At 38.7% G+C, this 14,206-nt stretch overlaps 1 protein-coding gene across 1 annotated transcript in view; it reads left to right on the forward strand.

Moving 5' to 3' along the window:
• Positions 1 to 14,206, forward strand: part of NEK8 (NIMA related kinase 8) — a 154,539-nt gene that overhangs the window by 86,800 nt on the left and 53,533 nt on the right. The window contains exons 8-11 of the mRNA XM_069226202.1: positions 6,886 to 7,033; positions 8,324 to 8,400; positions 12,608 to 12,725; positions 12,959 to 13,109. Of these exons, the coding sequence (XP_069082303.1) occupies positions 6,886 to 7,033; positions 8,324 to 8,400; positions 12,608 to 12,725; positions 12,959 to 13,109 (494 nt within the window). The remainder of the gene's footprint in view (positions 1 to 6,885; positions 7,034 to 8,323; positions 8,401 to 12,607; positions 12,726 to 12,958; positions 13,110 to 14,206) is intronic.

The following is a 14,206-nucleotide window of genomic DNA, read 5'->3' on the forward strand; positions in this document are numbered from 1 at the left end:
TTGTTAAAAAACAAATCCATCATGTACAGTTGAGCCACAGCCAACATGTGTTTCACAGTAAAGTGACCGCTTTTGTCGGGCTGTTAAGAAAAGCATACATTCCACAGTAAGTTCAAATAACACCAGTAATTCTGATAATTAAATATTTTTCCTCCACAATTTTCCAAAAACGTTTCTCAAGAATCATGATTTTATATTTGCTATTTCCTTCACATAAATTAAATACAGCCTTAACAAATCTAAAAATCAAATCAAAACTTCAAAGTTTGAATTGCATATTGGTTAATTGCACAATTAATATAGCTCATATGATTTTTACTCTATTTATAATGCTTTGAAAGAGAAATCACAGACTCAATATACGCCAGTGTTCACAGATATCTTGTATTGTTTTAAGGTGTAATGTTAAATGAGTTCCATCCAATTTTAGTCTAGTGAAACCGGTAGAGCATTTCCCAACTTCTACTAACAATGGTATCATGCACATCTTCATCAGTTTTTCTTCTACAGTTTCACAAAAGGTTTATCAATATGTGACACAATGCTATGTAGCAAAATGTAATTGTTACAGCTCATGTTGTAAAAATCTTCTCGCCTAAAATATATAGAAATCCTTCTCGAGTTAGTTCTATAGTAACATCTGCAGCAATCTGTCATGTGTAATGACAAATCAGTTCTATTTAGGCCAAACCTAGTCAGTTGATTTATCATTGTCCCTGCTGCATAGATTTCTGTCCTCCTAGAAGGTGTACAAACCAATAGCTTATTTTAGTCACTGATCACAGTCTGTGGAGGTTAAAAATGCCTGTATACTGTTGTGCACACTATGCAGTTCTTGTCTTCCAACATCACTGTTAATACCAATTATTTGAACTGTCTCCAAACTCCACTTATTTCACTTATTCATTGCCACCATCTCCAATGGAGCATAACCTACACATCAAAACCTACAAAACTGATTAATCCATTGAATGACATCTATGTTTACTCTTCATAAACATAGTCATCAATAGATCCTCCACAGTATTGTGCAATTTACATTTAATACAAGGTTCTCTATTACTGTGCACGGAACAAAGTCAACAGTAAAGTCTACATGTCTCTACAATAGCATTATCCTTTGCTTACCATACCCCCTATGGGTTTTTTAAATACCCACCGCTTCTTGGCGCACAATAGTACCTAACCGTGCTGCTGAACTAATTTTCTTTCCAAAACCGAAACCCTTTTAACATGCCTACACACCAAAATCTCTGTACGTTAATTACAAACCTGAGAAACCAGCATGACCTCCTCTCATGGACTTCCGTCCTCAAACCAGCAAACAATTCCTTCGCTTTCCCATCACCTTTAAATATTCAAATCCTGTTCCATCATTTCCTTTTTAAATTCATGCCACAGGAAATGCCAAAACGCCAGTGTGCAAACATAAAAACCTGGCTAATATTATATGCATTTCATTCTATATAATCAGATATTTGCAAATTCCATTAATTTTCAGACAATACCACCTTATCCCAATCAAATATATATACACCATAGCCCAATTTATCCTTTTAAAGCTCTCTTTTTTTAAAATAACACAAATCAAACTTGAATCTGATCCATGAGAGCATAAAAAATCAGCATTTTAAATTAAATTTACCTCCAGAAATCAGCTTACCACTAATGTTCTCAAAATCTTAGTGGCTACTCCTTTATCTATTTGAATCATCTTCATTAGTACATTGTGCTAGCTGTTTGGTCAACGCCTTCTAATGTTTTGAAATCCTGAGGAATGCCATCCTATTCCTCTTGTTATTACATATATAATTCCAATCCTTCCTGTTACATTCATATAAAATTATAAAATTCATGTTTTATTTTAACTCCACACCTGATATCAATGGACATATTCATAATAATCAAGCCAACAAGAAGGAATACTTGATATCAGTCAATAACCAAAGCCCACTTGAACAGCCATGTTAGTTGTTAACTGTTTTATCATGATTTTGATGGAATTTGAATCATGGATTATTTCTTTACTCTAATTGATATCCACCTTGAGTGCTTATAAAAACTCTCCATTAAGAGGATGAAATCCTCAAAGAATCAACAGATGGCACTCCTTCTATACCCTGACCCGGAATCTCCGCTCCGCCGACCTCGCCCTCGCAACAGTCCCACGCGTCCGCAGAACTACAACTGGTGGTAGATCATTCTCACACCTCGCCACCAAAACGTGGAACACTCTTCCCACCCATCTGCGCCAGACAAAATACCTCCTTACCTTCAGGAAACATCTCAAGACCTGGCTGTTCGAGCAGTAGCAGCACCACCTTCCCTTTCTGTCACCTCCCCCCCCCCTTAGCGCCTTGAGACCCTCATGGGTAAGTAGTGCGCTTTACAAATTGCTGATTGATTATGTGTATCAAATGGGATTTACAGTGTGGTGTAAGCTTCTCTAGCAATGTGTAGACCATGATCAACCGTCCACAGAATCTCTGTCCACCAGGTCTCCCTCATGCACAGTTTATGAGTCCTATCTCCCCCTCTTTGATGTGCCTTTATATGATCAATGCCTATAGCTGATATTTTCTGTATGTTTTCAAATTAAATTCTTCAGAAAAGTTTGACTCAATAGAGGTTTATTATCTACTTTCTTTATTGCATTGGAATGATCTTTTAATCTTTCTTTTAGTGGACGTACAGTTGACCTACATATTGTTTTCCACAAAGGCATACAGTCACATAGACACAGAACGTGGAATTACAATTTTTAAAGCATCTAAGTAGGAGATTATTCTAATGTAGTTTTAGTGGCAATACATTTACAGCAAATACAGTTATTGCATTTGTAACAACCACATGGTTACTCTATTATCCAATTTGCAGATTACTTTTCCAAGAATATTACTGTATCACTGGGACTAAGAATATTCTTAAAGGTTTCTGCTCTCCTATACATCACCAATATTTTCTCTGTTACAGTCCTACTAAGATCCTTATCCACTCTATGGATATTCTAATGTTTCCTTAAAATGTTGTTTATCCTACCATATTCAGCACAGAATTTAGTAATAAATCTGACATTCTGTTTTTCCATATTGTCAATATTCTTATTCTTAGCTCTTAATAATGACTGTCTCTGAATATTATGTACTCTTTTGTCTGATTCAACAAGTACCTCGTCATTCTGGTAGGTGCAATTCCTCTTATGCCTGTTAGACTCACCATATGGGATATATTTTTGTTTTTTATTGTAAGGATGTCCTTAGCTAAAATGAAGGATACTGTTACTGGCCGTTTTCTTCCTATATGATCTATTCATACTTTTTGATCCCTTACCTATAGCTCTAAATCCAAAAATGTTATCGACGTCTGATGATACTCATGAGTCATTTCTACATTAACATCATTTGTATTCAAATATCTATGATTATCCTTGAGGCCTTTTTGTGAGCCTTTCCAAATAACCAATATATCATTGATATAAGGGATCCACAGAGCTACATTATTGTAGCCGTCATGAAGTAAGCCAGTCCACGCATGCTCCCTCTCATACCTACCCATGTACAGATTGGCATAAGAGAGCAAACCTGGCACCCATATGTCACACATCTGGTAGAGTTCTTCTTGTTACAAAAAATAATTATCTAGCACAAAATCCACAAATTCACGAGTCATTTTAAAATGCCTATAAAAGCTTACAGATTTAGTTTTAAAAAAAATCTTTCAATCCATCTGTATGTTTGATTATGGTATACAGGCTTTTGACATTCATCGTCACAAGACATAAGTTATTATCCCAAGGAATATTTTGTAATTTCCTCAATAAGCCTTTCATCTCCTTAAAACAGGACGAGAAACTGGTAACCAGGGTTGCTTAAAAGATATCTATGCACTCTGATATTCTTTCAGTACTCAAGTCTGTGCCCGATATTATAGATCTACAAGGTGGAATTTTACCACTGTTGTGTGTATTGGACCAAAAATAGATTATGGGTATCACTGGGTCTTTGATGTCAATATAGCTATACTCCTCCAGACCTAACATTCCATCATTATACCATTTATTTTGAATTAAGGAGGCTTCTTCTTGCATCTTATTGTATTTAATGCCCCTGCAGAATTCATAATCTGTTGATACCGTTAGTTGTTTTATATTATAATCATTAAAGTTAAGAACAACATTTCCCTCTTTGTCTGCTTGTCGTATAATGATATTCCAATCCTTTTTCAGTGCATTCAGTGGATGTCGTTCTTTCATTGTCAAATTATTCTTGCCTATCACTTTTTAAAGTCATCAATGTCATGTCACACTATCCCAGAAAACACATTGATTACAGTATCCCTAGGAAAAGCAAGAACAAAGCAGGATTTGTTAGTCAAACAGGTATTCTTGGTGAAACTATCATCTATTTCCATGTCCCTGACCATGTCTTCTGTCTCAGGACCATGTTCATCTTCCAAACGTAGCAGAACATGTAAGTCTTGTAAGTTCTTGATGGTTGTATCAGGTATGTCAGAAGTAGTGGATATTCCCATAGGAATTTTGGGTGAAGAGGCAATTTTGTTTTTCAATTTCAGCATTTTCATAAATTTAAACAAATCCGTCCTGAGTTCAAACCCATCAAAATTTCTTGTTGAAGCGAAGGATTATCCCTTTTGTAAAACCTTTAATTCATGCTCTGATAGGCTATCTGGTATGCTAACAACAAATGTATCTTTTACATCTTATTTCCTTTCAACTGTGCTCTCGTCTTTACACCCTGCATTTGCCCTTCTTCCTGTATGGTTTCTGCCCCCATCCTTTTCCTCTTTTCTTTTCTTTCATTTGCCTGAAGATTTCTGCACTCCCTGTTTTCAGCAGATTCTGCCAGCCTCGTCTTTTTCAACTGCTCTAAAAAAGTGCTTGATCTATTTCCTGTATTCACAGTGTCATCTGAGATGGACACTTAACAATCAAATCTAGAAGTGTCAGATGATACCATATGTTGGGATGTTGTTTTTTCTGCTATTTTTCATTTTTAAATGCACAGTCATATTTTCTAGTATAAGAGTAGGCTATTCATCGTTGCAATAACAATCACAATGTTAGTGTCCCAATGTACAATCTACAAGTATTTTCTAACAAACTTCAGATTGTTAGCAGCAGTGCCACATCTATGTTTACACTTAACTTCTACTTTGATATAAAGATGCATTTGACCCTGTGCTGGCTATTACGCATTATGCCAGTTACCCATCTGACAAACAAGTTATATATTCAAATTCATTAACCAGTAGGGAGCAAACACCGGTTGGCTCTGGCTGTCCTGTACATGATGGATTTGTTTTTTAACAACTGTTGGGTTTTTCTATGAATATAAATACTCCAATTTATGAACTGTACAAAACTAACTTCTACGTAGGATAGAAGTTGCTTTGTCGAAAATGCAAACATTTTTATGAATATGAAGTATGTACAATTTTGAAGAGTAATAAAGATTTTTTAGACATTATTCAGAAAAGAAAATATGAATGAAAATATATGTAATCTCATGATGGATACGTGCTCATCATTCTTTTGCACATGCATAGCATCAGCCAAAAGAATTGACTAAGCCAGTAGGTCTCAAAGACGAGACCTAAGGGCTTTGCCAATGCTTGATTTTAGCTGCAATTATCTCCAGAAGAACAATGTACCCACATCTTGAGTGCTGGTGCAACAAGAGATTAGGTTCTGCAATGCTAGAATAAAAGATTCCACAACATCTAACTTATTGTTCAAAACATTGGGCTTGCAAAAATAGTCAGTCTTAGGAAATGCATTGTTTGATTAATTAATGCATACTTTTATGTTATATCGATATCAGTAGATGCCAACAAGCAGGATCACTGCATGCTTCATAAGATGGAGAGAGACTTTTAGTAGACATCTGTAAGAGTACAACATGGGCATTATCAAATGGCATTTGCAAGCACTATCACCTATACAAGACACTGAAACTGTGCAGAATAATTGTTTCCATTCATAAGAAAGCACATGCGAAGTTCTTGGCGTTGTTTTCTTTCCAAATCATGTGAATTTATAAAAGATCTTGAGCAGGAGAATAAAATATTACTTCCTTTTAACACAGTTCTTCTAGCGTTTGTGTATTTCATAGATTGATTTGCAATGTCTCCGTCTTTCTCAATGAGGCCTTTTAAGTAGTAAGCTATATGTGTAGTACTTTGCTCAAGATTTAAAATAGCTAGTAGGGTAGGCTTTTTTGTAGTAAACGCACTCTGACTGTGTTTTTAAATCAATGTCACCGGCCACAATTGTGAATACTACCATGTTTAAAGAAACCATCCAGTGTAGAAAAAAAAAATACTATGGGCCTGATTCTAACTTTGGAGGACGGTGTTAAGCCGTCCCAAAAGTGGCGGATATACCACCTACCGTATTACGAGTTCCATAGGATATAATGGACTCGTAATACGGTAGGTGGTATATCCGCCACTTTTGGGACGGTTTAACACCGTCCTCCAAAGTTAGAATCAGGCCCTTTGTCCTGTATCAATAACAACCATCATCAGTAGGCATTTAAAAATGTTGCTTTGTTTAGTGATGTCTGTTGGAGTCCTGACATTGTGACTTAATTCACCAGATGTCCCCTTTAATATTTGGTAAACATGAATTGATGTTGGATGAATTGATATTGAATGGTATACATTAAACGCATGTGAAAACAATTGATAATATCAAAGAAAGAGTACTAGTGTACCAGGCAGATAACTTCGTGCAGTGTTGCTGTAGTGTTGTAAGCTTTTTGTAACCTATTTATTATTGGTTTCTCACAGAGTACTTACTTTCTTGTAAGATCCTGATTTAGCCATTACTTTTTTTAAGTGTTTTATATGTTTTCTCTAACCTAGGCTCCTCCATTGGGCTCTGGAGGGGCCTCCTTGCCTGGGTCGGTGGAGCACGCACATCCACAGTTCATCTCTCGCTTCCTGGAGGGCCAGTCTGGAGTCACAATCAAGCATGTGTCCTGCGGGGATCTGTTCACCACCTGCCTTACAGGTATAGGCACTTTTTAATGTGGGTGTGAGGTCAATATTTTTTTTAATATCACAGAAGACCTGGGCCGAATACAAATTTGGAAAAGTCTGCTGTCAGACAATTGTTTTAAATTCATGTCATCTTCGTGAGAGTACTGTGGTACTACTGGTGTATCCATTGCTTCTTGCTTAGGGCTTTCTGATGTTCTCCAGCTTTCAGGTTTGAAGGAGTGTCAATGAATCATGTTTGTGGTTTAAAAATTGGGTACCTCCACTGTAAGCCTTGTTTTGTGGACATTGATACACTTGCTGTGTACCTATATGTGTCACAAAACACATTAACTGGCCAGCCCAGTCTTACTAAGACATGTTCCAGTGGATAGGTAAAGTGCATGACACAGCAGGAAAGGAAGAAGATACATATTGTAAGTGGGAAAATGAAATAAATGGATAAGGGGAGATGGCAAGGAAGACAGTGGTAAGTGGAGAATAGGGCAATAAAGGATTAATGGAGAGAAGCAAATAATATTAAAACTCCATGAGGATGAGAAAACCGAGGATAATGTAAGGGGTTAGATGTAAAAGACTGGACAGAAAAGGTGTTTCAGGAGGGGTAAAGTGAGGAAGTGCATTATATTGCATGCAAGAGGACTGGAGTGGGAAGGTGTCAAGAGAACAAGGGGTAGGAAGCAGGATAGCAGGAATAAATATTGAGAAAATGGGAGGTGGAGGAAAACAGGGAGAGAGGTGGCTAAAGTAGGAAATAGGAGAGGGAGAGAATGGATAGAAGGCATTAGGAACAGTGCAACAGGGGAAAATAACGTGAAGGAAGATGGGGAGCAGTAGAGTCAGTGGGTGGTAAAGCCTACATAAAGGGTTTGAGGCAGAGAGGAAGAGGCTGAGAATGCGGTGAAATATTGAAGAAGGCAATTGATAGATATTACAATGGCAGAGAGAAGACTTGTGCCACAGAGATAATGCAGAGGGCAGTAGGAAAAAACGATAGGGAGGATAAAAGGAAGAAAAGAAGTGAGGAGAAAGGAAAGTTTGCAGAGAGAAGATATAAGAATGAAAGATGAGCAAGAGGAAAGGGCAAGAATGAGAAGACTGTAACAATGGGGAATAGAAGAGTGAGACAGATAAGGAAGTGGAGAAGAGGAAGTAAAGGGCTATTGGTTTGGTGTAGACAACCATGGAACTTTTGCGATTCCCTGGTAAGGTATCATGAGTGCAAGGTGTTTGTGAGGTGATATGTGTTCTGTATATAACTCTCTTCACCAGTGTATTAGCCCACTCTCTTGTCTTCCCACAGACCGGGGAATCATAATGACTTTTGGCAGTGGCAGCAATGGATGTGTCGGGCACGGAAACTTCAATGATGTCTCCCAGGTCTGTAATGTATTTGTGAAAGAAAAGCAGTTAAAACAATCATTTATACAGTGTGGCCTGATTGTATCACTCCACCTGAAATCCTGTGTGGCCTCCTTTAAGACAGACTGGTTACCCTTTCTGAATCTGTCCACAATATCCAGTCACCCACTAAAGTGAGATGTGTGTAAGCAAACACAGAGAGTGGTGTGTCCTAAAGCTGGTCAGGGTGTTGTTTAAAGTTGCAAAACTAGACCTTGGATAACTTTTTAAAGATAATATAAAGGTTATTTAGACTCAGAAGGGATGCTCCACCTGCCTGTCGGCACAGTGGAAGCCCTTTTGGCAAAATTGAAATGCCGGCCCATCACTATTGTTTTCTTTTCTATAGAAACAGTCACCCCTCAACCCAAAAAAGGCAGGGATTGTGTTCTACAAAACAAAACATATCAATGGTCCTGTTGCACATGGAGTTTTCTCACATTCCCTGGAGCCAGTGTTTGGTATTCTTGTGTGTGACTGCCATACTTTTCAGGGTGATGGCAGATAAGAATATTCACCCATCACAACTAGGGCAGGCATTATAACACTGACTGTCAACTGCAGAAGTGATGTCGATGGAGGGTTTCCAATAGTTGAGCTGGGTGAGGCTCCGCAATTTGAAACTCAGGTTTTCCTGTCTCTCAATGAGTCAGTGAAACAGCACGTTTGGTGAGGTGGTCAAACTGCCAGATTACAGCAAGGAAGGTCTAAGAAACAGAAAGCCTATTCACACCATTGGCTTACAAGGAATTGTTCACCAGCGTTCAGTTCCACTACTCTAGAATGTTATGTGGCACATAATAGACATATCATAGTGTCACGCTCCGACTCCTTTTCAGTTAGCTCTCCATCAAGGATTTTTATAAAATTATGATAATCACTACCTTTCCTGACATTTTAGCATGGGATCATCCTGAACTCATCACTTCATGTTCGCACATACAATCAGATCTTCAACCCTATAGCACTGTGCACCCTCAAAGCCTATTCATTCATTAGTGCAGTGCATGTAAGGGCAGTGGTGCAGTTCTTCCTAACTCCAGTCACTATTGAGGTTGCTTACCTGTACTGAGTGAAAATGTGGAAGCCACTGTGGAAGCAAAGCACCTGTTTTTCTTAGTGGAACATGAGTCGGATCATGTGGTCATCTCTCTAGTGAACAAAATATGCTCATCCACTCCATCCTCATGATTTCCTTCAGATAAGAAGACAAAGAAAATTGTTTGTGGTCCATAACTTAAGTGGCATGATGGCAAACACCATGATAAGATACAAAGGGGGTTATTCTAACTTTGGAGGAGGTGTTAATCCGTCCCAAAAGTGACGGAAAAGTGACGGATTTACCACCAGCCGTATTACGAGTCCATTATATCCTATGGAACTCGTAATACGGCTGGTGGTATATCCGTCACTTTACCGTCACTTTTGGGACGGATTAACACTCCTCCAAAGTTAGAATAACCCCCAAAATGTCCAGGACGTGTTAAACAAATTACTCTTAGTTTGGTAGGATGGGAGAACCTCCTTGAATTTTCAGTCTTTCACTCCCAATTTCTCCACTCCATTTATGGTGGGGACCCACTAAGTGACTGCCAGTTGACCCAATGTCAGAAACCTTTCCACTAGAGCGTCCCTACCTTTTATGCATCAAATGGTCTGCTCTGTGTACAGGAGTCCTCCCAGTGCATATTTCTCCAGGTGTATCAAGGCCGTTCATTTTCAGGTCTTCACAATTGTTTGCTTTTCAGGGGTTTTGTTTGTGAAAAACCCAAAAATCCGTAGTGAGCAGAAAATGCACGACACCTGTTCAGCATCTACTAATGCTTTTTTGACTTAGAGATCCCTTCAGTATGGGAAAGGGATATTTAAAAATATGATGGGCTGCCCACCAAATCCTAGACCATCCCCTTAGTCTCCAACAAAGTCAACAGTGCTGCTGTTACATATAATAATAATAATAATAATAATAATAATAATAATAATAATAATGGAAATAATCTGTTTATACATAATTCTTCATACTACAGGACAGTTCTTGCCATTTTAAGGACTATAAATAAAAGGTGTTACGATAACCCAATTAAATGATGCTCAGTTTATCAGATCCATAAGCCTATGGACACTGCTACAATATATCTATGAGACAACCGTCTTAAAGCCGATGACCCTGTGACCTGATGTACAACAAATGGTTAAGACCCTCCTATTTTCTGGGAACGCATTGTTTGTGTGATTATGAGATGTACTGGATAAAGACTCGCATACATCAAAAGTGGTTCACAAGAACAAAAGAGCTTCAATGACCTGATGACAGGGCATCAAAAACTGTGTTTGTGCACCTAGGGTTCAAATCTTTTTTCTGTCATAAACATCTATAGCAGTCAATAAAGCCTTGCTACCAAAGAATGCAAACAATGGAAGAAGAGGTCATGCCAGCACCTAAATATGACTCCACATATCCTCTTTGCAGCCACTCATATATAGAGAAAAATTAAATTCACCAGGCATAGTTAATGGACAACACAAAGCATTGTGCAAAATGGTAATCCATTGAAGTTCAAATCCCCTCCTGCCATTTAATTGGAACAGTCCTCTCCTCAACATCAGGTCAGAAGAGAAGATGATGTCCAAGTCCTATTACAGAAACAGTCAGTAGAAACTGTTGGGTGGAGGTGTAAATCCAGACCTTTTTGTTCTTCAAAACAGCAGTGAAATGTATTCAAAAAGAGAAATTCAGAAAAATTGTTAATAGGAGGTAGAGACGCAGTGGGGTTGATGCTAGATAACCTGGAAAGAACAAGCTGATACAATCTCCATTAGTCATTTAGTTGTTAGGTCATCACTATTCCACAATTAGTCATTGTATACAAGGAATCAGTTTCCCATGCTATTATAATGCTTCCAAACCAGACACCATTCTTCAATATACCATTGGTTTCACTATTTTTAATTGTCTGTTTCTTGGGATTTTAAATTACTGTTATTTTATTTTTAATGAAGCCATCAGGATATAACCCCATTTCACAAGAGAACTGACAGCTACATCTGTTCTGGCTTGTGGTGTCCCAGTCGCAGAAATTTGTCAAGCAGCAACCTGGTCATTTCTCCATATTTTTAAAAGTATTATTGCTTAGATTCATGGCCTTAGGGACAATGTCTGTTCTGCAAGGGTATTGCTGTACAATTTTCTAGATTGGACTTTTCCCCTCAGATATTACTCAGACATTTCGCTTGACAGTTGGTTTTCTACAGGTGGTTTTCAAATATGAGGACTCTGCAGGAGGAAGTATTAATTGGAATGCCTTGTCAAAATGGACAAAAATATATTCCTTTATATTCCTTGTCAACGCCCACTTCTGAAAGAGTGATTCTAATTTAAATATAATTATGGGCCTTTTTTAGAGTTTGGTGGACCTGGACTACTGCCAAACGGTGGCAGATGTCTTGCCCACTGCATATAGAGTGTCATTGACACAATTCACTTCTTTTTCTGCCAAACTGCTAAATAAGGCTCTATGTTCCTTTTGTTTTTCCGTTGTGTTAGCTAAGCCTTCTTACTTACTCATGGGGAGTGAAGAAATTAGGTAGAACCTATGCCACTGACACAAGTCACATTTTATGAACCCATACTGTCCTGTCTGGTGGGTGCAAGCATACACAAGACATGATTGAAGCAACAATTGTACTCTCTCCAGGCTACTGCTGTAAAAAAAAAATTACAAAAAAAACATTACGACACAGACGCTACAGTAGCACAATAAAACACATAAAAAAAGGTAAGTATTTTGTTCCTTCCTACGTCTTCCCAGTCCTTCAGAAGATCTTCCCTAACATCATGACGAAGAAGATAAGCTCCTTTCCACATCATGACACCGAAGCAGGGGCAAGGAGATCTAGGTTTTTACACATCTGTAACCAAGCCTCATTTTTTTTAAAATAAGGGGATTCTAGCCTTTATGTATAAAAACGGAATCAGCTTCAATGTTACACAGGCTGTTGCGATATAGCCTAGGCAGCAGGAGTATCCATGTTCCTAAGTGAACATCCTGCTGAAATGTTGATGTCTAGAACATTTATGATTTGTATAATACGTTCCAGGATGAGTAAGAGAGATGAGGTGATAACAAATTATATTAATGGTATAAAAACAATCTTTAAGAACTGTTGCATGTCTTATGTCTTACAGCCTAAAATTGTGGAGGCCTTATTGGGGTATGAGATAGTGCATGTATCCTGTGGAGCGTCTCATGTTCTGGCTGTTACCAATGAGCGAGAAGTGTTTGCCTGGGGCCGAGGAGACAATGGTAGGAATTGTCACTGTTTAAGCCTGACTTTAAAAGAGTTCTCCACCAAAATAATGTTGATATTGTGTTTATAGTGATGAGTTTACTTCAGAAGGTTGCATGGCAACAACACCAGTTCTGTTAAAGGCTCTGTTTCAGTACCACCAGTTTCATGTGCTGATGGTGAAGATCATCGCTGATTCACATGATAATCCAAGATGACAACAGTCCGACATTTTACTTCCTCTTTTCAGGCCGACTGGGACTAGGGAGTCAAGAATCCTATAATTCCCCACAACAGGTGACGGTGCCCCCAGACCACGAGCCCCAGAAGGTCTTGTGTGCCATTGACAGCTCCATGATCCTCACTGTGAAGAACAAGATGCTGGCCTGTGGGAGCAACAGGTGAGTACTTAAACTCTGTTCCAATATATGTTCATTGTCTGAATGTTCTTGCCGTAACCTTGATCTGGTTAGACTGGAGTCAGGGTAAACCTTGCTTAATGGTACTTTCTTAAAATGTTGCCATTACTTAAGTAAAACAGATTGTGTCTCAAATAAAAATAACCGGCATACATTGACATGTCTGCAGCCAGAGGTTCAATGTTAGTGCTTTGCAGGTCCATCACCTGGTATTCCTGGCAGTGGTGTGGCAGCCCAATGTAGCCAGGAAAGCAGGGGGGCTCAATGATAATGAAAAATGTTTAATACCCCATAGCTTGACAGTAGAGTTGGTTCCAGACTTTATTATTTTATTGCACACTGCGGACCAAATAGCTTGGCACTTGTGCTGAATGCTGCTGGTTCAGCCTAGTGGCTGGGACCTTCTCCAAAATGAGATTACAGTGATCAGTTTCATTTAGGGTTCAGTGGTCAGGTGGGAATCAGTTAGGAGTTTGAGCTGCAAGGTTGTTGTTTTATGTTACATTTCCCAGTTTCAGTAATGGGTGTTTTTCATATTATTGCTCCAGCTTTATTGGTTTTTAGAAAAATATAAAATGCCTGTTGCTGTTTACAGGGCGTGTCAAGAAGGACAAATAACTGTGCCTCTCCCAGGTAACACCAGTATGTATTTTTTGCCTTTGCAACTGCTTAACCAACGAGTTCCTGTTTTTTCTGCTCGGAATGTTTGTTAGGGTCTCTTGAGGCTATCTGCAGTGAGTGTCTCATATATATCAGTGACAACTGACTGCACACTTGCCAACCTTAAAACAAAAAGCCACCACGTGCAAGGAGGGGGCAGGGACTTAAAGCAGACGGGGCTCACCCACCCTCAACCCTCAAAAACCCCCAATAAAGTGTCTAAGGCTTCAGCCAATGGCCTGGGGAGGTTTTACTCCCCGTAATAGACGCCACTGTGTCTGATCTCCAAACATGTGCTGGAAACCCATTCTTTGAAGGGATTTCTACCTCATCTTTTGCTCCACTGTGTGATTTTGCCTCTTCATCAAGAGACTGTGTGAAAGCAGCTGACATCATGTGTCACATTGTGACACCTGAGT

This window comes from Pleurodeles waltl, chromosome 3_1 (assembly GCF_031143425.1).
Source record: "Pleurodeles waltl isolate 20211129_DDA chromosome 3_1, aPleWal1.hap1.20221129, whole genome shotgun sequence".
NCBI lineage: Eukaryota > Metazoa > Chordata > Amphibia > Caudata > Salamandridae > Pleurodeles > Pleurodeles waltl.